The 22,594-nt window shown below is 38.3% G+C and overlaps 1 protein-coding gene across 7 annotated transcripts in view; it reads left to right on the plus strand.

Moving 5' to 3' along the window:
- Kiz (kizuna centrosomal protein) overlaps positions 1-22,594 on the plus strand; it is a 101,071-nt gene that overhangs the window by 1,912 nt on the left and 76,565 nt on the right. For 6 of the 7 annotated variants that reach the window (XM_040746447.1, XM_040746448.1, XM_040746449.1 and 3 more), the window contains exons 2-4: positions 3,665-3,727; positions 6,177-6,339; positions 11,958-12,038. In XM_040746447.1, the coding sequence (XP_040602381.1) occupies positions 3,665-3,727; positions 6,177-6,339; positions 11,958-12,038 (307 nt within the window). Of the gene's footprint in view, positions 1-3,664; positions 3,728-6,176; positions 6,340-11,957; positions 12,039-16,175; positions 16,266-22,594 lie in introns of all 7 variants that reach the window. The other variant, XM_040746444.1, reaches the window with a different exon arrangement.

Consider the following 22,594-nt stretch of genomic DNA (forward strand, 5'->3'; position numbering starts at 1 on the left):
AGGAACACCTGGCTGTTTATGGTCCTTATGGTACAATAACTGTGTAATGATTATCCACTTTATGTTTAGCACTTTTTGCTTTAATTATTAAGCAAGGTAAGGTAGTGGAAGTTATGTAAGAAATTGGAGTCACATTTTATGGCCTGTTCATGGTCCTGCATTTGAAGATTTGTTTTACTTTTAAGTCAGTATAAATCTGTTGCCGTGTGTGATCATTTTTCATTTTAAGAATCTGTAAGTAACTCTAATTAATGCATGCTACACACAAGATAGAGAAGCAAGTAACTTTAGAAAGAACACTACAGTAAGAGTGTGGGATCATGAGTTCTAGCTGTGGCAGGTCCTAAGACCTTGAAAAGGGGTCATCTGGCCTTTTTGAACCTTGGTTCATCAGCCGAATGAGGGAACTAGATTAATATGTAAAATAAGGACTCATTAAAAAAATCTAGATTAGGCTTTTAAAAAATTAAAGCTGGACTCCTGAACTGGATTAGCAAGTAAAGGTGCATGCCACCAAACTTGATGACCCGAGTTTGATCCCACCTATAAGGTGGGAGGAGAGACATGACTCATGAAAATTGTCATCTGACTGCCATACATGAATCTCAATCTCTCTCTCTCTCTCTCTCTCTCTCTCTCTCTCTCTCTCTCTCTCTCTCTCTCTCTCTCTCTCTCTCCTCTCTCTCTCTCTCTCTCTCTGTGTGTGTGTCAGACACAATAAGATTTTTAAAATTAAAATCCAGTCTCAGCATAGGGAGCATTGTTTCCTGAAAGTCCACGGTCATCTCAAATATTGCAATTTGGAATGCAGTCAGAAATGCATTATCAATTTGGAAGCTTTGGAGAAGCTGGAGATTAACAGCAACAATAAACACAGTTCACCCTTTCTCAACCCTTTTAGAGACAGTCATTGAGATGTTAGCTGATCTGATAGCTGGGCTTTTCCTTGGAAACTGCCATATTTTGAACCCTAGTCATCTTCTCTGTATTCACACATAGGTGTAATTTTATAGCTGGAATGTTTTTCTCTGTGTATGTAGTGCTTTCTCTGCATTGTCGTGAAAGTCAATAATTGAATCTAAAAGAGTCTAATGGAGTGACATGTTGCAGTGTGTATAGTGCCTATAAGTGTGGTAGAAACATATAAGTGGGACCGATGCTTAACAATTATTGTATATAAAAACATCCTTTGAAAGGTCCATTAACCAGCCCCAGTTATTTTCAATGGTGATATTGATTCAGGGTAACATATCATAATGGTCCAGAAATTGACACTGAGATATTAGTTAAGTAGAGCTGAGGGTGATGGAAAATTGTAGTATTGAGGCATAGACAGAATAAGTGCCTTAAAATGCAGAACCTCCAGCCTGGTAAGAACAGCCCAGCTGTGAAAGCCCAGATGAGGGGTACAAGTGACTGAAGAATGGGCTATGTAAGCATCTCAGGTTTGGGCATTTCAGAGATTCTGAAATAGAGATTTGATATGTAGGCATTACACAGTGATCCTACCAGTAAGCCTTTCCTCTAACTTTCATTGAGGTAAATATCCAGTTTTTAAGCCTTATGTTTAAAACTCATACAAAGAATTGCTGTTCAGAGATGCAGCAGCATGGAGGAGGGAGTTAGAAGATGAGTCGTTGACACGATCAACATCATTTTTGCTTGGGATAGAGAGCCACAATGTGTCTAACTGGTTGCTAAGATATGAAGTGTTTGGAGAGAGGAATCATGATTAGCAGAGGGAATTGAGAACAAAGATTTTTACATCATTATTAAAAAGAACTTGCAATTTGGGAAGTGATGGACTATCAAAGAAATGGTGGCCCCTTTTCACTAGATACAACAGATTCATTTTAAAAATTATCTTAAAATAAAGTCAGGCTTATAGCAAAATTGCAAACATGAGACAAAGACCTCCTGCGTTTTTTTCCACACACATTCTCCTGAAGTCCCAATATTAAAATCAGTGCTCTTCTGTGAAATATTTGGAACTGCAGGTATGATAGCCCATCACCACTAAAACCGTGAAAAAAAGGTAAGAATGTTCTTTTATGTAACCACAGTACTACTCTCATAGTTTCCTGTCAGTCTTGCTGTGTCAGTCCACACACTCATGCCAGACACCAGTTGTCCCAACAATGTCCCTTTTTCTTTCTGGTTCTTTTTGGTCTAGGGTCATTGGGAAACATAGTTTGCATTTTGTGTGCCATATCTCTTCTATCTTCTTGGAATGTATTTTTTTGTTTTGTACCTGTTGGCCATCTTCCTGACAATTTCTTAAGTTTTCTAGATGGTAACCCCCAAGCTGGGTCCTTTAGATGATTCCTCATGGTCAGACTTCAGCCATTCAGTCTTGAGCTTAGTACCATGGAGGCACAGCATCCTAGATGTACTTAAAGATCTGTCTGTCCTTGTAATTTAAGTACAAATTCCCTGTACAATCTAGTCATTCACTTTTCATGAGTCAAGCACCCAATTGGTTATGAAACCTTTGAAAGCTTAATAATCATACTCTCAATACATGTGTCTAATGTGGAAATAAATATATGATGTCCTTACCACATTTATTCTGAGTTCAGTCTTCTTTTGTTTGCTTTCTGAGACAAGGTCCCATGTGTCTCTGGCTGGCCTCAAACATTTTCCCTTTTTTGAGAATCTTAGTCATTTTTTTTAGCTAAGTGTTCTCTATGTAGTCCAGGATGGCCTCAATGTCCCAGTCCTCTTGCAGCAGCCTAGGTTTACAGGCACGCATGACAGTATTCCACTGATGTTGAAAATCTTGAATTTTTGCTTCATATTGGTATACCTCTTGTTTTTTCTACTGTTTTGGTGACAGGTCTTTGTTTCAGCACCATTGACATTTTCTCCTGTGGTGATATATTATTTATGATTTATTAAAGCTTGCCTGAGGATTCAGAAAACAAAGTCAGTTTCAAGCTATAGAGATCAGGCAGTGGTGATACACACCTTTAATCCCAGTAGCCAGAAGCTAGGAGGTGGTGGTACACAATTTAACTCTCGGACTCAGGATTAAGAGGTAGACGGATATCTGTGAGTCCAAGGCCACCCAGATCTACACAAGATCAATCCAGTCCTAAAGAAAAACAGCTCATGCAAAGATGATCTTAGCACCTGGGTTCACATGCCTTAAAGCCCAGCACTAGAGAAGTATAAAAGATAGGAGCAAGGTCTTCAGTAGTCAGTATCAGGCATTCATTCTCCAGCCACATTGTGGATAGGAGGGATTCATTCTCTAGCCACACTGCAGATAGGAAGACATTGAAGTCTCAGGATTCTCCAACCATGCTGAGGAGAGGTTAATGTCTGAGGTTTGGTGAAGCCAGGATCACCGTTCATTCTGAGGTATAGTAAGAGCTAGTGAGCAGCTTTGTTGCTTTTCTGATCTTCAGCTTGAAGCTTGAACCCCAATATATATCTCTGGATCTCTTATTTATCAAGAAACAATTGGCACCCAACATGGGGCACAAACCTGTGACCCTGAGATTAAGAGTCTCATGCTCTACAATAGGTCTTTTATTGTGCAACATTCTCTTTTTTAAAATAGATTGATAGAACAGTCTCACAAAGGTGTGATTTCAAAGGACATCATGGTCTAAATACATTAGCTTATATAATACAGTGACCCCTTTTTTTTTTATTACAGTGAAAAGAAGAGGTTGGACCTGGAAGACAAGCTTTATGAATACAATAAGTCTGATACTTGCAGGTAAGATGACAGTGAGATTATCTAGCTTGTTTACAACTGTTAGTCACAATTTAATGCCTACAGCTTATAGTGGTGGCACATGATCTCAGCACTTTGGAGGCAGAAGCAAGCAGATCTCTGTGTCTCCGTGAGTTTGAGGCCAACTTGGTCTACATAGTGGGTTCCAGGACATCTAGGACTGCAGAGACCCTGTTTCAAAAAAAAATTAGCCCCTATTATGTTTTATAGTTGGAATACTTTTATCATTCTTTTATTTTTAATGCATAATAACTTGAAGTAAATATCATAGTTTTATGTATGTTAAATATACATTTTGTTTTCACTATTTGGTTTGGTGTTTGTTCAGAGATAAGGTTTTGCTTAAATATTTTAAAATAAGGCAGAATAGTCTTTTTGTTTCTTATTTAAACATATTTGGCTTCTTAAGTGGTTAAGTCATGTAATTATTACAGCTGATCTGCTAGCTTTTATCCATATTTTAGCCCTTACCTGAAAAATTGTTGCCCCTGGAAGGGCCTCCTTGCAGGTTCAGCTAGGGTAGGTTGTTCGGAAAAGTTCCTTACTTTCCTTCATAGTATTTAGCACACAGTAATTATCCGCTTGTTTTCCTGTTGACTATAACTAGACAGTTTTCATACTTGCACTGCTGAATAGATGAGTGATTGCTTGGACGGGTGGATGGATGACTTGCATGACCAACTTTGAAAGAATGAGCACTAGGATTTGAGTGGAGAAGGCATGGCTACTAAGCAGCTTTATTAAGTCTCTAGAAAAAAGAATGTTGGATTTTCCTCCATTACTGTCGTTTTTGCCAAAAATGCCGATATGGGCAGTAAAAATAGTGGTAGATTGTTTTATTCAGAAGGAAAAATGAAGATAGCCAATCAGAGTTAAAGTACATTATTAGTATGATACTGTTCTGGGCTGGGGAAATGGCTCAGTGAGGAAGTCCTGGCTAGGCAAGCTTGAGGACTTAAGTTCAGAATCCACATAAAGCCAGACATGGTGGTGCAGGTCTGAAATCCCACACCGAGATGGTAGGCAGAGACCAGAGCTCCCCAGGAATTTGTGAACCAGCTAATCTGGTATATGTGGTGGTGAACAACAGGCGACCCTGTCTCAAATGAGGTAGAAAGTGAGGTTTGACACCTGAGGTTGTCCTCCAACTTACACCAGAACACACATTCATACTTAAACACTCCCCACCACCACTGCCCCAGAGATGGGAGGGGCTGGGCAGGATTTCTGGAAACTTGCTGGCTTAGAGTTAGAGGTTTAAGATCTGATGTTGATTAATTTTGGAGATTTCTAGCATCTTCAAAAAATCTGGATGAGAGCCAGGCGTTGGTGGCACACGCCTTTAATCCCAGCACTCGGGAGGCAGAGGCAGACGGATCTCTCTGAGTTTGAGGCCTGTCTGGTCTACAGAGCGAGTTCCAGGACAACCTCCAAAACAATACAGAGAAACCCCGTCTCGAAAAACTAAAAAAAAAAAATTTGGATGAAGAATATAAAATCTTACTGGACCAATATTACAATGCTCCATAAGGTTCTCATTTGTGGTTCAGATACTTGTGAAGAAGAAAATTAGTATATTGGTCTATGAGAAGTGAATGTTGTGTGCTTTGAGCTGGCTAGTATGTCTTATAATATTACGGTTTCGATAAGAGTCTCTAAAAGTTTTCTGGGTTTATATATTACTACAGAATATTTCAGTAATGTATTGTAATGCCTAATACATTTTTACATTATTGAAATGACAACTTTTGTATTTTAAATTTTCTTAATTTTATGGACTGTATTTTATAGTTTGATTCTGTCCTGATATGAGCATTTTAAAAATTGTCTGTCATATAGACACTGGGCTATGCATGTATGTGAATATGACTAAAGAGACACTGCTCTTGAAACCATATTTCAGTTTAAGAAATAAATCCAGAGCTGAGTGTGGTGACACACAACATCCGTCTGGAGTCAGAGGCTGGTGGATCTCTTTGAGCCTGGCCTATAGATCAAGTTACAGGACAGCCAGGGATATACAGTGAACCCCCCCCCTCCCAATTAAGAAATCCATGTAGCTGGGCAGGGTGCAGACAGGCATGGTGCTGCACACCTGTAATATTCACACCGGGAAAGCCAGGGAAAGAGGATTGCATCCTAGGCTGTCTACTGAGCCCTGTCTCAACAGCATAGTCATCTTTACTGTGTTATCAAGTGGTACTGTTGTGTTTCTCAGGAGAGGTATACCATGCTGTGACCAATGGGATACCTTTGTGATACCATAATAATTTTCTTTCTCTAAAACTATATATGCATTCTGTCCCCAGGCTTCAATGCTTTGAGTAAAATTTCTTAGATTTTTATTGTCTTAGTAACACTTGTGTTAAAGAAAATTATTAAGTTTGTTAAATTTGAGTTACATTATTAAAGATCTACTTTTTTTCTTAAGAGCTAAGCTGAAATATGCAAAACTAAAGAAATACCTGAAGGAAATATGTGAATCTGAAAGGAGGGCTCATGTCCGAAACCAAGGATATTTAAAGAAGTTCGAGTGTGTCCAGACTTATGTTGAACACCTGACCACAAATACAGAGAAGCTGCAGAAACTGAAGGTAACATCTTGTTTTCTACAGTGTGTTTTGAAAAGCTTTCCCAGATCAGTGGAAGCCACTTTCACTTGTTTGAATAGGGTTATTTGTGGGTAAAAAGTGTGAATTTAAGCAGCAGGAAGGTTCCTTTAGAAGCTGATTCCCTCTGTAAGTTGAGGTTTTTTTTTTTTGGTCTGGGCTGCTCTTAAGGTTAAGAGTCCATTAGGGATGGGGAGCACTAAAGAGTGCTCCCTGGGAGTTCACCTTCATGCTCCTGGCCTCTGTGGTACAGGGACTGCTATTCAAGGCTCCCTTTTATTTTGGCACTTACTCCCTTCTAGTATATGCCTACACAGTGCTCTGAAACTTATGCCAGGGTTGGAGGGCCAGAGCTTGTCTTTTTTCCTTGCTATTTGCAGTGGCAGGGTTGTTGCCCAGGTTAACCCAACAGAATACTGGCTTTAGGAGAAGTTGATTTCAGTGGTTTTTTGTGTGTGTGTGTGTGTGTGTGTGTGTGTGTGTGTGTTCTAGTAGTTATTCTCTAGCCTCATTTTATTTCAAAAATTTCAGATATACAGAAAAAATGAAAGGAATTATTTTAATGGACACATATTCTCTACTAGATGTAACAGTTATTAATATTTTGCAGTATTAGTTTTGTATGTGCATGTGCTCTTGAGCAATCATGGTTTTACCATGACATTTCTCTCCTAAGTTCTTGACATGAACTTACATAATTATACTCTTGTTATCACCCTTAAAACTAAGTAAATAATCCACAGTATCATATAATATTCAGCTCCAATTCAAATCTTTTCTGTTCCCCTAAAAAGTATCTTCTATTTCTAGACCATGAACCCACTAGAGTTTACATGTTATTTGAAATCTATATTATCATCGTAACCTTTAAAGTCTATTTTAATCTAATTTCATTTTTTTATGGCATTGGCTATTTTGATGAAAGCAGCAAATTGCTGGTCACTTGAAGCTTGAGTTTTAGTTTCCTTATCCGGAGTCTGCCCTTACCTCCTGACCCATCCCCTTTGAACTGGAAATGTGGTTTGGACTAGCATTGCCTGGCAGAACTTTGTGCAGTCCTGAGAATACTCTAGGTCTATTCAGTGTTCTTTGATACAGCATTGACTAGTCAGCCATACATAGCTATGGAGCCATGACAATGTGGCTTGACAGTATGCTTTAGTTCTAGTTGATTTTGGTTAATAGTCATAGGTGAATCATGCTTCCTTTAGTGTCCAATAAAGGAGTGGTTAAGATGGTAATTTCTAGAGACCTGTTTCCCCCTAGAATGTAGTAAGTAGTCTGTGGAGTGATGGCTTGGCATCCCTGGAAGATCATATTCTTCACTAGCCACCTTTTACCCACTAGTTTTGGGATCTGTAGATGAGCCTTTCTGAGAGAATTATCATAATGGAGGTTGTCCAGACTGTCAATTGTTACTTATATATTCAATTAACTGAAACTTCTGTAACAAAGAGGAATTTCCTCCTTGCCCCCTCCTTCTTTCTCAATAGCATGATGAACATTAGTTTTTATTTAATTGGTATATTATCAATAGTTATTTTTGTTTTCTGTTTTTCCAAAAGTAGCCAGTGGAAGTCTCTATTTTGGGTGCTGGGGGTTGAAACTAGTACATGTACTGAGCTACACCTGCAGCCATTGGGAGTCATTAGATGACTGCTGTGCCCTTTCTACATGACCCTTGGATTCTGAACCTACGTGTTCCTTCTGTCTTCTCTGCCTGTAGCCTTTTACTCAAGGGTTACAGTGGCTTTAAGTGAGGAGCAGAGTTTTGAAACTAAGTTCTGGAATTAGCTATATTTAGGCTTTAGCAAGTGCTTAAGGTTCAGAAGCAGTTGCCATTATCCACACTGTAAACTGCTCAGGGATTTCGCATAGGAAATAAGGCAGTAGACAAACTAGGAACAAAGGAAATAATAGAACATTCCCTCATATTTTTATATAGTGTGGCCTTATCTGATGATTGACTTCTTCTTATAATCAAATGTTGGAGGAAGGAATTGAAATCGTCCTTCGTAAATCATTTTATATTGAGTATTAGGTATATATAACAGATGTTTTAGAAACTTATATAATGAGCTAGGAAAGAGTATCAGCATAAGGGACCTTTTTTTTTCAGAAAAGAACAAACTTTATAAGAATATGGAAAGTTTTATTTACAGTATGCTTAAAAATTATGTTGCTTTGAATTTTGGGTAAGAATTCCCTTTTTGAAACAATTCTGTTGATGAAATCAAAGAATAGACCATGTAGCTACAGTTGAAAGGACATAGGATCAGTGTAGTACTGGAATGTAGAAGTCACTCTGAATCCAAAGCTGCTTGCTTGCCACATGCCCGCAGAACCCAACACTAATGTCAGAAACCCAGCTTGTGATACCATCAGTTTAGGTGTAAGCAGAGTTTGTCATAGGAGATATTGATCTTTTATGTCAGTGTCCCAGAGACACATATAGAGTACTTATTTGTTTATATATATGCTGCCTGCCGCACTGTACCAGGCATGGCACCAGTATGTCAGAATTCAGGAAGGATTATCACCAGGGCAAACCTCACCCAATTATGAGGTGGTAACCTAGGTATCTTAGGACAGAGCCCAGGTGCTGGTCTCTACCTGCTCACTACCTCCAGCCTCAGACCTGTGATGCACCCCTGTACTTACACACACATATTTTCTCTCCCCATCTCTTCCTTCCTCTACCTCTCCCATCCCTGTGTCTTTCCACTGTTTCTCTACATCTTTATCCTCTGGACATAATCACCCTTTCTCTCATGGGCACATATCTCCACAGTGCTTTAACCTGCGAAACAAATTACATCTCCTTGAATGCCTCACATTATCTCACAGCTGCCTTTGTCCCTTTGCCCTGCCTTAAGTCTGTGTCGTAATTACCTCTGCATTTCTTTCATGATATTCTAATTTTTTATGTAGCAGTTGTTTGTATTTCACTGCGGGTTCCTTGTTCTATTCTTGTATGTCTTGCTCTGTGTCACACTAGACTGGGATTCCAATAAGCACTCAGGAAGCATTGCGACTTGATTGAAAGTTAATTCTTCCGTATTTGGGGGCTGGTTCTCTTATGGATTATGCCACCTATGTGAGAGCTAATATGGTGCTAATTATGTCTTATGTGTACCTTCCTAGGAAGCTCTTATGTTTAATAGCAAAGTCATTCTGAAGGCACAGTTTCATTGTTTAGAGGTGTGGTTTCCCTTTAGGTTATGTGCTGAAGGGGGCTAACACTGAGAACATGTATTTTGAGTTCTTAGATTTCTACTAAGCATGTGGCAAATACTTTGCTCAAGCTATGATCTTTAAGGACCTAAAAGGTAAATATGTAGCAAATCTCTTTTTTCAACAACCAGAATGTCTTTCTTGTTAGTACATGTGTTAGTTGAATAAATGCAAGTTCTCTTATGTCTTCTAGTGAGAAGTGCTATTTAGGAGAAAGCAAGTATACTGGAAAAAATAGGGTGAGAGAAAACCAGATTTACCTGAGAACAACTTGTTACTGTGCCCATCTTCAGTTTTAACGTGTGGAAGTGGGGCTGCTAACCGTAATTCCAGAAAGCAGCGAGGCAAAGAAAGTAGTAGGGGAAAAGGGTAGTGGTGAGATTGTCAGGCAGATGACAGCATGGGCAAGGGCAGCTGAGGGACTGAAAGTGAGAATACAGAGGAAGCATATGGAAGTGAGATGTATTGTGAGTGTGGAGCGAGATCCCAGAGACCTGAAATGTTTGTGAGAATACCTGCTTCCTCTTCCCGTGGCCCAGTTTGTTGTTAACAGTGCTGGGATGTGCTGGTGTGCATCCATCCATAAATGAACTTTTGAAAGTAGTAGGATCCTTTACTTAATTGCAGCTGAAGAGAAGGTGGAACGAGGGAGCTAATAGTCCTGCAGTTGGAGACTTTCTAGCATTCAGAAAATAGATATGGTCGTTACTAAATGTCCTATAAAGGGCAAAGAAGAAGAATAGATTATTGTAGGTGGTGATCCTTCTAAAGGGTATAGAGATATAATTTGTATTTATTATCAATTTATGGTAGCATCATTCTGGTTTTCAAAATTTATTAAACAAATTTTCTTTGATCCATAATTTAGAAAGAGTACCTTACAGTTCATTAAAATGTTCAACGTGTTGAGTACAGTCTAGGTCAGGCTCTTGAGGATACATTTCTTACTGTCCTTTTGATCATTTGCATTTTGCTTCAACATAATAAATTGAATAAAAACCTTGTGCTTCTGTGAAAAAGTAGGAGGTGGCTCTGAAAAGATTCCCTAATCACCAGACTAGTCCAGTACTCACTGATCATAACGAAAAAACTTAGTCACATCACAGGAACAGTTTATGTGTTTTTATTTTGTCTCTGTTGTATTCCGTCTCTCGTTGATTTTTAAGATGCTTCTCCTGGTCTTTGACAAGTTTGCAGTTTTAAAGATTTTGGGCTTAGGAATTGAGTCTGTCTGAGTTCAAACATGTAGCCACAGAGGAGAAACATGCAAACTGCATTTTGATAACTGCCGTATTCCACTATCTTCGTTTACTTTATCATCTTATTGTGTCATTTGCACTGGTCTTATATAAACTTTAGCTACATATCTACGTGATTATTATTGCCCTCTGTAATGTTAATAGCACCTGTTAGAAGAAAAAGTGTTATTAAAAAGGTGGAAATGTATAGTATCTTTTAAAATATTAAGGCAAATGTTCAGCTTGGGTTATTATTATTTATGTATTTTTTGTCTGTCAAAACAAATTTCAGACCTATTTTTTTGTTCAGACTGAGAACTAAAAAAACAGCCTTTAATTCATTATCTCATAGATATGTTTCTAATTGTTTGTATAAGCGCTTAATTCACAAATATCCTGATATTTATCTGTGATGGACTATAATCAGCGGCTTTTTAAGGCTTTGAATGGGAGTATACTGAATCAAAGTACTTTCATGCTGTGCATTTTAGTGAAAGACATTTTGGAATCGAATCTTTTTCATCAGTTATAGTGAGGTAACGATGTAGAACTCTTGATAAAGTCACTGATGCCAGAGTAAACTTGATTCTGATGGTACGGTGACTGCCTACAGTATAATTTTATTCCTAGAAAGTAAAACTGATTTAAATTGATGATCTAGCAAATAATGTACTTAATTTTCTGTGACTTTGAAGGTCATGATAATATAAGATATCTTATGTAATAATACAGCAAATCTGTAGGACTTATTTTTCTCCTTTTAAGGCTTTGGAAATAGACACCTAATACCTAACTTTTATAATCAAGCAACTGGATTTTCATGATAGTGTAAAGAAAATATGCTGTTGGGGTGTGTGTATTGAGGATTGAGGTTTTAGTTCATAAAAATATGGAAGACTGAAAATCCACTAAGCCTTGTTTTACTTTAAAATATATGTAACATTTTATAGAGTTCAACTTTTGATATATATTATTTGTGAAATTGCCTGTTTTCTAAGATAAACTGAATTTCTCAGCATCATCAGCTTCTTTCTACTCCATTGTTCCTTTTATGTTGCAAAGATGACAAGATATAGGTGGCTTTTACTTGTAATAGCATCTACCATAAAATCAAACTTTGTTTCTATTTAGACTGAATATGAGGCTGAAACGAAGAAGATACACCTATTGCTAAAAGACAGCCTGGGAATGAAAGATGAAGCCAGAGGAAAGGTATGACAGTAAGGCAATGAATTTTATGTTTCTAGACAATTGTAAGAATGTTGTGATTTTTAAATAAAATCATCTTATAAGGATTTGTTGATGGAGCCATGATTATCTAAAGGATTTTGCTTGTATGATATTGTTTTAATGTCTAATTTAATTAAATTTGCCAAAAGGTAGTCACTTGGACTTAAGATTTCAAAGAAAACCTCAGGGTTGCAAAAGGTAAAATTGTATTTTCATCATTAGTGTTTTGTAGCTACTTTGTATTGGATTGACAAATGTTTTAAATGAAAATAAACTAAGTATGGCACTTTGATTCTTTCCTTTGTATGTATAATTTTGTACATTTGAACCTTTTCACAGACAAAGTGGAAAGAAAAGATTGCATATCTAAGCAATAGACAAAAAGACTGGCAAGGAATACTTAAATAAATTCTGCTATGTATCTGCCGTAATACAGGCTTCTAATCCTTCTGCCTATCTCCATATAAATGATTCTGCTCAAGACCATAGATGTTTTCTTCACTAAAAGCAGTAAAGCTCTTTTAGATGAAATGTCTAAAAACATCTTGTAATAACTTGGAGCATGCTGGCAAGAGTAGTCACTTGTGACTATATGTGAAACCCCCTCAGCCAGTCGATATTGTAATAAGCAAAAATGGTAGCATCACTCCATTATTCAGAGAAGCCAACAGCGTGCTTGTTCCTTAGGCTGCAGCATTCATTAAGAAAAGCTTACTGGGCTGAAAGCTGGAAACAGATGATAACGGGATATGATTTTCATATTTAATGCTTTCCTTGGAAGAGTATGTGTGCTACAGATTGATAGAAGAATCAACTGCTACTTTACTAAAAGACTTTCAGGTTTGCCCTATAGCTACCGATGGAATCATTCAGCCAAGAAATTAACTTTTTCTCCTTTTACCTGCTTTATATATCTGCTAAGCAGGCTGCCTGGCTGCCAGTAAATGTTATTATGCAGTTAACTGTTTGGTATTTAAGACTCTTATCAGAAAAGAAACAGAGGCCACACTATTTTGTTTTTATGGTAGGAGGAAGGTTTAGTTTTCCTTTCTTCCTTGCATTAGCAGGCATTAATCTGAGTTTACAGTAAGTTTTAGTTTTCTTTTCCCATAGATTAAAAAGTTAAAAAGCTAGAATTTAGAGTATTCTTTAAGCATTAAGATATAAAACACCAAGCCCCAGCAACCTTTACCTATATAAAAGGACCTTTAATGATAAGTGATTTATGCACCATTAGATGTAGGGCAAATATGGTGGGATGTGATTGGCTTCCAGACCACACCCACATTTCTGTTCGATGTTTGGTTGGAAAATAATTGACATACTTTTAATCTACAAACCAGTTTGTTTATTCTCTACTGGTTTTGATAGACATATTCCAGTTTATTCTTTCTCTGCTGTTCCTGATAGACACATTCTTTGTATGGCTGTATCAATGACACTTAAGTAAAATGGAGAGTTTTAACCCTTGTCTGCACTACTGACTCCTTCCTTTGCCTATAGTTATGGAGGCTCCACTTGATAATTAGAACAGAGTATTTTCTTTGTACTGAAAGCTGTCATCTCCTCAAAAGATTTGACTGTTGACTGTAATAAAAATCAATTAGGTAACATTTTGAGGAACTTGTATCTTGCCTTTTCTAATTTTCTCTTGGTATCTAATCAATTAAAAGGTAAACACGCTGCAGCAAAATCATGGCTTAGGTAATCCTCATTAAATGCTAATTCCTGAACAAGTCCTTATCTTGTGAATTATGTTGTACTTTTTATTGAAATCCAAACTCCTCTTCTTTAGATAGTCATAGGAATTTGTCTCCATGCCCAGTCACTGGTGTCTGGAATTTTCTAAAGGATATTACAGTTGTTGAGTAACTGTTCTGTTGAGAAGGCACAGTAGGCCTCTCTAAGAATGTCTTAAGTCTGGCTCTTGAGATATTTCTCACAAAGCAGTGTTCTTTCTGAGTCACGGGATAGTGTATAATAAGTGCCAGTTAGGTACAGGGATGAACTTGAGCTGTCAGAGAAAAATGAGGCTGCTTTCTCTGCAATAAATAACACAAGCCTTAGTAGAGAAAATGGTGCTTGACAGGCACTGAAGAATGAGTAAGACAATGGACTTTGGCAATGTGTGGACACTGTTGGTAGTGGTAGCACTAGCAATAAAGGAGCCAGGAGCAGGAGAAGGGAAGCCCAAAAGGTCATTGCCTAGTGAGGTTGAAATCTAAAGAGATTATGAGACACACCAGAGAATGAACTTGGACAGGTGTATCATGAGATTCAGATACCCATAACCAAAGCTCTGTGCTCAAGAACTGAGCTTTCCTCCTAGAACAATGTGTGCCTGTGTGTATACCTGTGTTTCTTGGGACAGATGAAGACACATATACTGGTTATATCACAGGAATGAAGCTGGCCAGGATGAACTTGAAGAAATCAGGGTCAGGCTAGCCATTGCAGAAAGAAATCATTGATGGAGGAGAGAGAGAGGCTAGATTAAAGCAATAAGGCTAGATCATAAAAAGATGAGTTTGGGGATGCAGCTCATTGTTAGAGTGCTTCCCAGCATATATTAGTCCCTAGTTTCAATCTACCAGTACCTCATAAGTCAGGTGTGGGACACATCTACAATCCCTGTACTTGAGAGTTAGATCAGAAGTTCAAGGTGGTACTGATGGTATTCTTCCTGGCTAGAGAACTGTGAAGAACCAGAGAAGCTTATCACAGGACTAAAGGTTACTTGGGGGTGTCATCTCTGCTTTTGCAGGGATCGTGGGGAAGACAGCTCTGCAGGCTGCTACTCTTATTTCTAAATCACAGTTATCACTCTTCATGTGTGCCAGGTACTACAGTGGTATTTTCTGTGTATCAGTTCACTTAATCCTTTCAGCAACTCTGGTCTTAGATGTGACTGTTGTCCCATTTTATAGCAAGGCTAAGAAATGTCAGTTAAGTCACTCAGGACTATACAGCTGGAGTTAAAATTCACACCCAGACCATTTTGCCATATTGCCTTCCAGCATGGTTTGGGCAGATCTCTGTGAGATGAAAGAAGCTTTTGGTGCTTCATTTTTACCTTGGAAATGAACTGGTCTGTCTTGGTGCTGCTGTAAGAGTCCGGCTGAATGAGATGAACCATAGCGAGCAGAGGGCCTGTCTCCAAACTAAACTTTCCATGTTTCAGTAACAGGAACATCTGTTCCAGTTGGCTTGGTTGTACAGAAGAAAGTTTAAATAAAGGAAGCCTGCACAGACAGATACTGAGTCCATGTGAGCCTGTGGGCTAGGAAAAAGCATTGAAGCAACTTTAGCCTGTTTTGAGGAAGGTCAGCAGAGATGACCTGCCTGCTACATGGAGCAGCTCGACTGTAGGAGATGCAGCACCCCAGTGTTAGATGGTGAGGATGGTTCTTTCTTGCTTAAGGGGAGCGACAGCTGTTCTCAGCATCTGAGCAGTCTTCAGAAAGCCAGGAGAGCCTCAGAAGGGCTAGGGTCTTCACCAAGAGGTTAAGGAACAGACACCTGGTGGAAGGGAAACGGAATTCTAAAACTGAAGTGCCCCTGTTGAAAGAGCAAATGACTTGGGAATCCTCTGGAAACAAATCCCAAGACAAGGATTTATTGCAAGTAGTTACTTAAGAGGTAGTCCCAGAAGCACAACCAAGGAGGGAGGAAAGTGGCCGAGAAGGGAAAACAGCCAGCAAGTGTATGATTAAATGGGATATCACCGTGAGCACCTGGCACTCAGCCCCACTGGGGACTCTCAGAAGACTGTACAAAACATTCCAGAAGTATCCTGCCCTATGGGAAGGGAAGGAAGGCATTTGTCCTCCAGTTTAGCCACTGAGCTGTGTGTCTGGCTCCACTTGTGGCTGCTCTGTGGCTATCAACAGAAGTTCACAGACGAAAAGGAACAGGTGTGGTAGGAGAATACTATGTATGTTCCAGGATAATGAGGGCCCAGGAATTTAGGCCTGGCCCTTTTCCAGCTTCCAGGGGAAATGAGCAGAGAAGGTTGCTTTCAGTAGATGCCTGTGAAGGGCGGTTTCTTACCAGTTCACAGTGCTGCCCGCACCAACAACTTCCTTGAGTCACTGTTCAAATAGTACAAACTCTTCCTAGGATGAGACTCTGAGCAGTTCCTTTGCGGGAATGGTGACCTTCCCTTCCTTCTGTCATCCTCTAAGTGACGATGAAATGACTCCGAGCAAGGTAGGTAAAAAGAGTCATTCTATTTGCAGTATGGTATCACTTCTGTTAATATGGTTTTCAGTGCTGAGGACTGTGTACAAGCCCTTACAAATGTCTTGCAAGCTATGTACCACTGAGTCACACCCCTAGCCCTTTCTATATAGTTTTAAAATTTGTATGCTGGTAATTCAGAAAACAACTAGAAACTAACTACACTGGATTATAGTAGTTTCTCAAGAGGGTAGAGTTATTTAAACAAGTTCAAAGCCTGCTATAAACTAGGTACATAGACCCATGTTTTAGTGTTGTGTAGGAAATGCTCTTCTCTGTCAGCTCACAGACAAAGAGGGCGCTAATAGCCTGCTCAGAGCAAGAGAAAGGGCTGAGAGCTCTTGTCTTGTGCCCTATTTCATGTGCAATTAACTGTTGTATCCTGCTTCCTTGTAGGTATGCCTTCTAAGTGTCTGATGGGATAGGAGGTGTGGGTCTAATCATAGCTAAAAATTGCCTTGGTAGTAAATACAGTAGTGTATTTCTGCTCTTTCTAGGGATTTGTGTGTGGGTACATATGTGTATGAGTACACATCCCTGCAAACAGCCTCACAAAATCAAAGTATTTTACTCTCTACTTTGCATATAAGGAAAGGAGTGATCAAAGAAGTTCTCTATCTTTCCCCAGGCCCCACACTGGTGAGTGCTAGAGCCTAAATCCAAATCCTAACAGAACAGACTAATCTGGAATCTTAAAAACAAACAAATGAAACAAAAACAGTAATTTTGTTTTTAAAGTTTATTTTAGTCGAGAGTCTTAATATGTCTATCAACCTACTTTTAGTTAATTGTATAAAATACTTTTCTTGAGAAAATGGTGGGAAAGGGCCACTCTTAAAGGAACCTCTTTCCCATAGTCCAAATGCCTTTTGTGGGAACTTTCTTCAAGATATCGTCCTTTGTTCCCCTCGGTAGTGGGATTGTGTGAAAGCATGTTAAGGTGCAGAGGCTCTTACAAGTGGGAAACCTATGCTCAGAGATGCAGGGGCATGTCTTGTGGAGTAAGGGGAAGCCGAAACAAACGGTGAATGAGAAGGACAGAGAAGTGGGCGCTAGCTTAGCAAAGACAGTATGTTTTGTGGGAAATGGTTTCTTTCCTCCTATGACATGGCACCAGGGAAGCTTCAGAGGAAAACATATATTGCTTTTTTTTTTTTTGGTCGTTTTAGAGTCCGCTGTGAATCTCATGTGCTAGTATTCAGTAAAATACTGTATCATTAGAAAAGCCATTCTTTGTGCAGCTGAAAGCTTGCTCTGACAGCTCCTTTGCCACTCTGCATTCAGTTTGCTGCTTCTCATCCCCCTGGTTGTAGGGAAAAAATCATTAAGAAAAATTAGAATGTTCCTATCAGTTTTCAAAACACAACTGCGACATTGTTTAAAGTAGAGTAAGGATCAAGACTTAGCTACTTCCTAAGTCCATCAGTTCTAAACTCGTTGATATCAGTACACACTTCCCTTTTCTCTACCTCAATTAAAACAGCTGTTAGTGAGACTGCTGGTCACCAGTAACTATGTTCAGCTGTGTTCATTTGCTTTGCTATTATTCACCCCAGTCCCTCAAATTTTAAGAGGTGGAAGGTGGATAACTGGAACAGGAGAAGGAAGAACAAAGCAGAAACCTCAGGTCATAATTGCAAAGCAATAGAAGGGTACAGACAACTTGTCATTAATACTGACACACGGGCCTGCTTTTGGCAGTACTTCCGTCTCTTAGTAGCCTTTGAATTCCTAATTCTGGTGCAGTATTGACAATAATGAAGAGTTGGGAGTTCTCCCTGGCTCAGAAACTCTGAGAAGACTCAGAACTTATGGTTTATCCTGTTTATAGATTAATTTTCAAAGAGAAGAAATATGTATCTTAGAACCTGACATAGCAAGTGGAAAAGCTGCCAAGCAACAGAAGCCTACCTTGTTCTTCACCAGAGAGGGTGTCTTGTTTTGTAAGTAACCCTCTAGCAAGTGGCAGTTACTTGTAGAATATTATTTTAAGGTATGTGATTTTTTTGTTTAGCTGCATTTGTTTAACTCTGTGAATCTGTGATTCTTTGCCTGTCTAAAACACTTGGTGGTCCTAATAAAGAGCTGAACGGCCAATATCAAGGTAGGAGCAAGGATAGGTGGGATTGGCAGGCAGAAAGGATAAATAGAAGGAGAAACAAGGAAAGAGAGGAGGGAGTCAGGAGCCAGCCAGCCAGCCACTCTGCCACCCAGCCAGCCACAGAGTAAGAAGGAAGGATATACAGAAGAAAAAGATAAAAGCCCAGAGGGAAGAGGTAGACAGGTTAATTTAAGAAAAGTTGACTAGCAACAAGCCAAGTTAAGGCTGGGCATTCATAACTAAGAATAAGCCTCCGTGTGTGATTCATTTAGGTGCTGGGTGGTGGGCCCCCCAAAAAAGGCCAAAAGAGTAAAACTTCATAAATAGTTATATTCAAGTTTCTCATATAATTTTTGTTAAAGAAGATTAAACGATTGCTGGTAGGAATGTAAAATGATGCAGCCACTTTGGAAAACAGTTTAACAACCCCTAGAAACAGAATTATTGTGTTAGCCAGAAATTCCATATTTATTTACTCAAAAACATATCTGCCCAAACTCTTGTACTGAAGTTCATAGCAGCAGCATTTTTGATAGCCAAAACAGGAGTAACCCAAATGTCTGTATGTATATATGTGTATATATGTCATGTTGTTTATATATATAAATAATATATATATATATGAAAATCCACAAAAAGGAATGAAATGCTGATACATGTTGCACCATTTTGAAAAATTATGCTAAGTGCAAAAAAAAAGTCAAAAAGATCACGTACTGTGTAATTCCATTTATACAAATGACTCACTGTAGACAAATCCATAAAGTTAGAAAAGTTAGTTGTTGCCAAAGCAGGTTGCTGGGTGGAGAGCATTGAGAAAGCTTCCTAAAAAAAATGTGGGCTTTCTTCTTGGAGTGATACAAAAGGTTCTAAAATTACAGCAATGGTTATATAGTTCTGAGAAAACATTAAATACTATAAATTACTCAGTTATATACTTTAAAAGGAAAATGTTATGATGTATGTTATATTTTGATAATACTAGTTTTAAAAGTTCAAATCAAGGTGAATTTGTTAAATTGAAAGAATACGACAACAGCTATATTTACATTCCTGACATAGTCTCACACAGCATGTTTTATTACTGTGTTCAGAATGGTCTTTACCTAGGTATAGCTTTAGTGTTTGGTTTTCATTCACCACATCTGAGCATTTCTCTCCTTTTTTATTTATCTCATTAACTTTCTCAGGCCTCTTTTTTTTCCTTTTTTTTTTTTTTTTCCTAAACAGTGTTTCTCTATGTAGCCTTGGTTATCCTGGAACTTGCTCTGTAGACCAGGCTAGCATCAAACTCACAGAGATCCTCCTGCCTTTGTTTCCCGAGTGTGCCACAACTCCCAGCCTTACATGCTTCATTTTGATGCTTCCTGATTTAGTATGTATAGGTTGCCTCTGACTTTTCTTAGTTATAAATGATCTATACATGAACTTGTGTAGTGATCTTTTTTTTTCCTGTTAGGTTTATTTGCTTAAGATGAATTTCCACACAGAGTTACTAAATCAAAGTGTATTTAAGACTCTCAATGCTAGATTCTTTTCAAATATAAATATATGTTGTGCTGGCCTCAAATTTACAGTCTTCCTACCTCTAATTCCCAAGTGCTGGGATTACAAAACATGCACAATTATGCTCAGCTTATAATTTTTAAAGTAACTTTAAAATTTGCAGAAAAGTTACAGAACTAGTGTGAGGATGTCCTCTGGGCCCCACACCTTGTTCTCACAACTATTAGCATCTTAAGTTGCAGTGGCAGAAGCTGCATATCTAAGAAACAAACACAGGTACATGATTTGCTAATAAGTAAACTTCTGACTTCATTTAGATTTTTACCAAGTTTTCTAGTAATATCCCTGAACCTGATCCAGGATTTAATGTTATAATTTTATTTTTACTGCATTATTTAGTGTGTGTGTGTGTGTGTGTGTGTGTGTGTGTGTGTGTGTATGTGTATGTTATGGTCCAAGGCTCCAAATCAACCCAAGCAGACACAAGAGGTTGCAGAAAAGCAAGATTTAATACAGGGCAGCACAAACGAAGTGGTGATGGGTTGGGGATTGGGGGTAGGGAGGTTGGTGCTGATCGATCAGGGCCAACAGACTCAGGAACTGAATTGTGACCCTGAATGTCAGTTGAAGCAAGTTTAAGCACAAAAATCATAAACATTTGTTGCCAAGTTACAATTACAAATTTTCACCAATCAGAATTCAAAGATTAGGGGCCTTCCTTAAATGTTCTATCATTTTCAATTAACATGCAACACAAACTTTTCAGTCCAGCCAATCAGATTCATTTATTCTTTCTATTATTTGGAATAGCCATAATGTTTGTAGAGAACTAAAGATGCATGGCGACTCTTTCTGTGGTCTCAGGAGGAGGTAGGTCTGCTGTTGGGAGGTTCCCAGCTCTCCATAAAGCTTCGGAACCTGAACTTTGTTTCACCCTACAGGTAAAATGGTGTCTGAAGTGAAAAATGGCTGTACTTAGGCCAAGGTGCTTTTTGCCTGTTTTTGCATGTGTTTATGTGTATAGGCATGCATATGCCATAGTACACATGTGGAATCAGAGGACAGCTTGTGGGAATTGGTTCTCTTCTTCCACACAGTCTTAGGGATTGAGCACAGGCCATCAGATTTGGTTGCAGGCTCTTTTTCTCAATATGATTTTTAAAAATTTTAATGTAACACTTATAAAAATGGTATTACATTGTTTTTAGTCTGATTTTAAAGAAACCATGCTTTAAGAGAGTATTTCTAATTACTTTGTTTACTAGAAGAAAATTAAGAATTAGGTAACCTCTCCAACCTCTCTCTTTCTCTCTCTCACACATTCTTCTTGCTCCTTACAAAGTCAAAACACACTTTTGTGATTATACTACCGTAAGTGAATAAAATGAATGCAATCTTAAGGAAGCATCAGTCAAATATATTGAGAGACAACATGTACAGGCAGATAACCTATATTCTTTAAAAATGTCAAGGTCAAGAATGAGAGAGAAAGGCTAGCCATTTGCAGCAGATTAATGGAGACTCAAGAAATACAAACCTAAACTGAATCTTAAACCTAGAACAAAGGTAACTAGCTATAAAGGACATTATTTGAACAATTGACAAAAACAATGAATTACAAAATCGAGAACAAAATTATATCCTCATTAAATGTCCTGATTATAATAATGAAGCCCACCCACTGGGACAGAGTGCCCCGAGCCTAGTGAGCCCACAGAACTAGTAAACACATAAAGGAAGTGTACACAGGTGCATGTATATAACAGGGAAGAAAGACAAAGAAATGGGGCGAATGCAAACAGTCGGCCAACCTCGCTAAAGAGTGTTAAGGTACTTTTTTTCTGTGGTTCTTGCAACTTTTCTGTAAGTTTGAATTGTATCAAATTCCAAATTCTCAGACATCGGTGCATATATACACTCACACACATCACATTTTAAATGTGGACTTCCCTTTGTGGAAAGTTAAGATCACTAACTAAACTGTCTGTCTTATAAGTGTGTTCAGATTTTCTACTTCTTGAGTCAGTTATTGTAGCATCTTTCTAAGAATTTATCCAAGTCACTAGAGTACTTTTGTTTATTAGTATAAACTGACCCCTGAATTCCTCTTCTTGCTTTTTAACAAAATATTAGTAACACGTTACCCATCCACTTACATTTCTGATTTTAATTGCTCTTTTTTTCTTGATGAGTCTATTTAAAAGGTTTTTGTTTTTGTTTTAATTTGTTGACCTTTTCAAAGAATCATCTTTTGGCTTGTTGCTTCCTCTTTTTTGTCTCTGTTCTCTAAATGTTTGCTGTAATCTTTATTATTATTATTTTTTACCTCTGTCAGCTTTGGATTTAATTTTCCTTTTGAAGCAAATGAATATAGATCTTTTTAGTACTTTACTTTGTTGAGCTCTATTATGTAACTTCATGTTTTTGGTCTCATTCAGGAAGTTTTTCTTTTATTTCTTCAGAACTCTTATTGTTGGGAAGCATTGTGTGGAGCTGTGCTGCTTGGCCACCTTTAGCATGGTGGGTTTTTCTGGCACACCTAAGCCAAGTCTTTTGCTGAATCTGCAAGAAGACTCAGTTTCAGAGGGAGATGGCACAGGCTTGCCAACATGCAACAAAGAAGAAAAATCTAGAAAACTTATTTCTGCAGAGGTGGCTTAGTCAGAATACTTTGCTATGCAAGCATAAGGAC

The sequence above is a fragment of the Mesocricetus auratus genome, unplaced genomic scaffold (genome assembly GCF_017639785.1).
Source record: "Mesocricetus auratus isolate SY011 unplaced genomic scaffold, BCM_Maur_2.0 Super-Scaffold_100004, whole genome shotgun sequence".
NCBI classification, from domain to species: domain Eukaryota; kingdom Metazoa; phylum Chordata; class Mammalia; order Rodentia; family Cricetidae; genus Mesocricetus; species Mesocricetus auratus.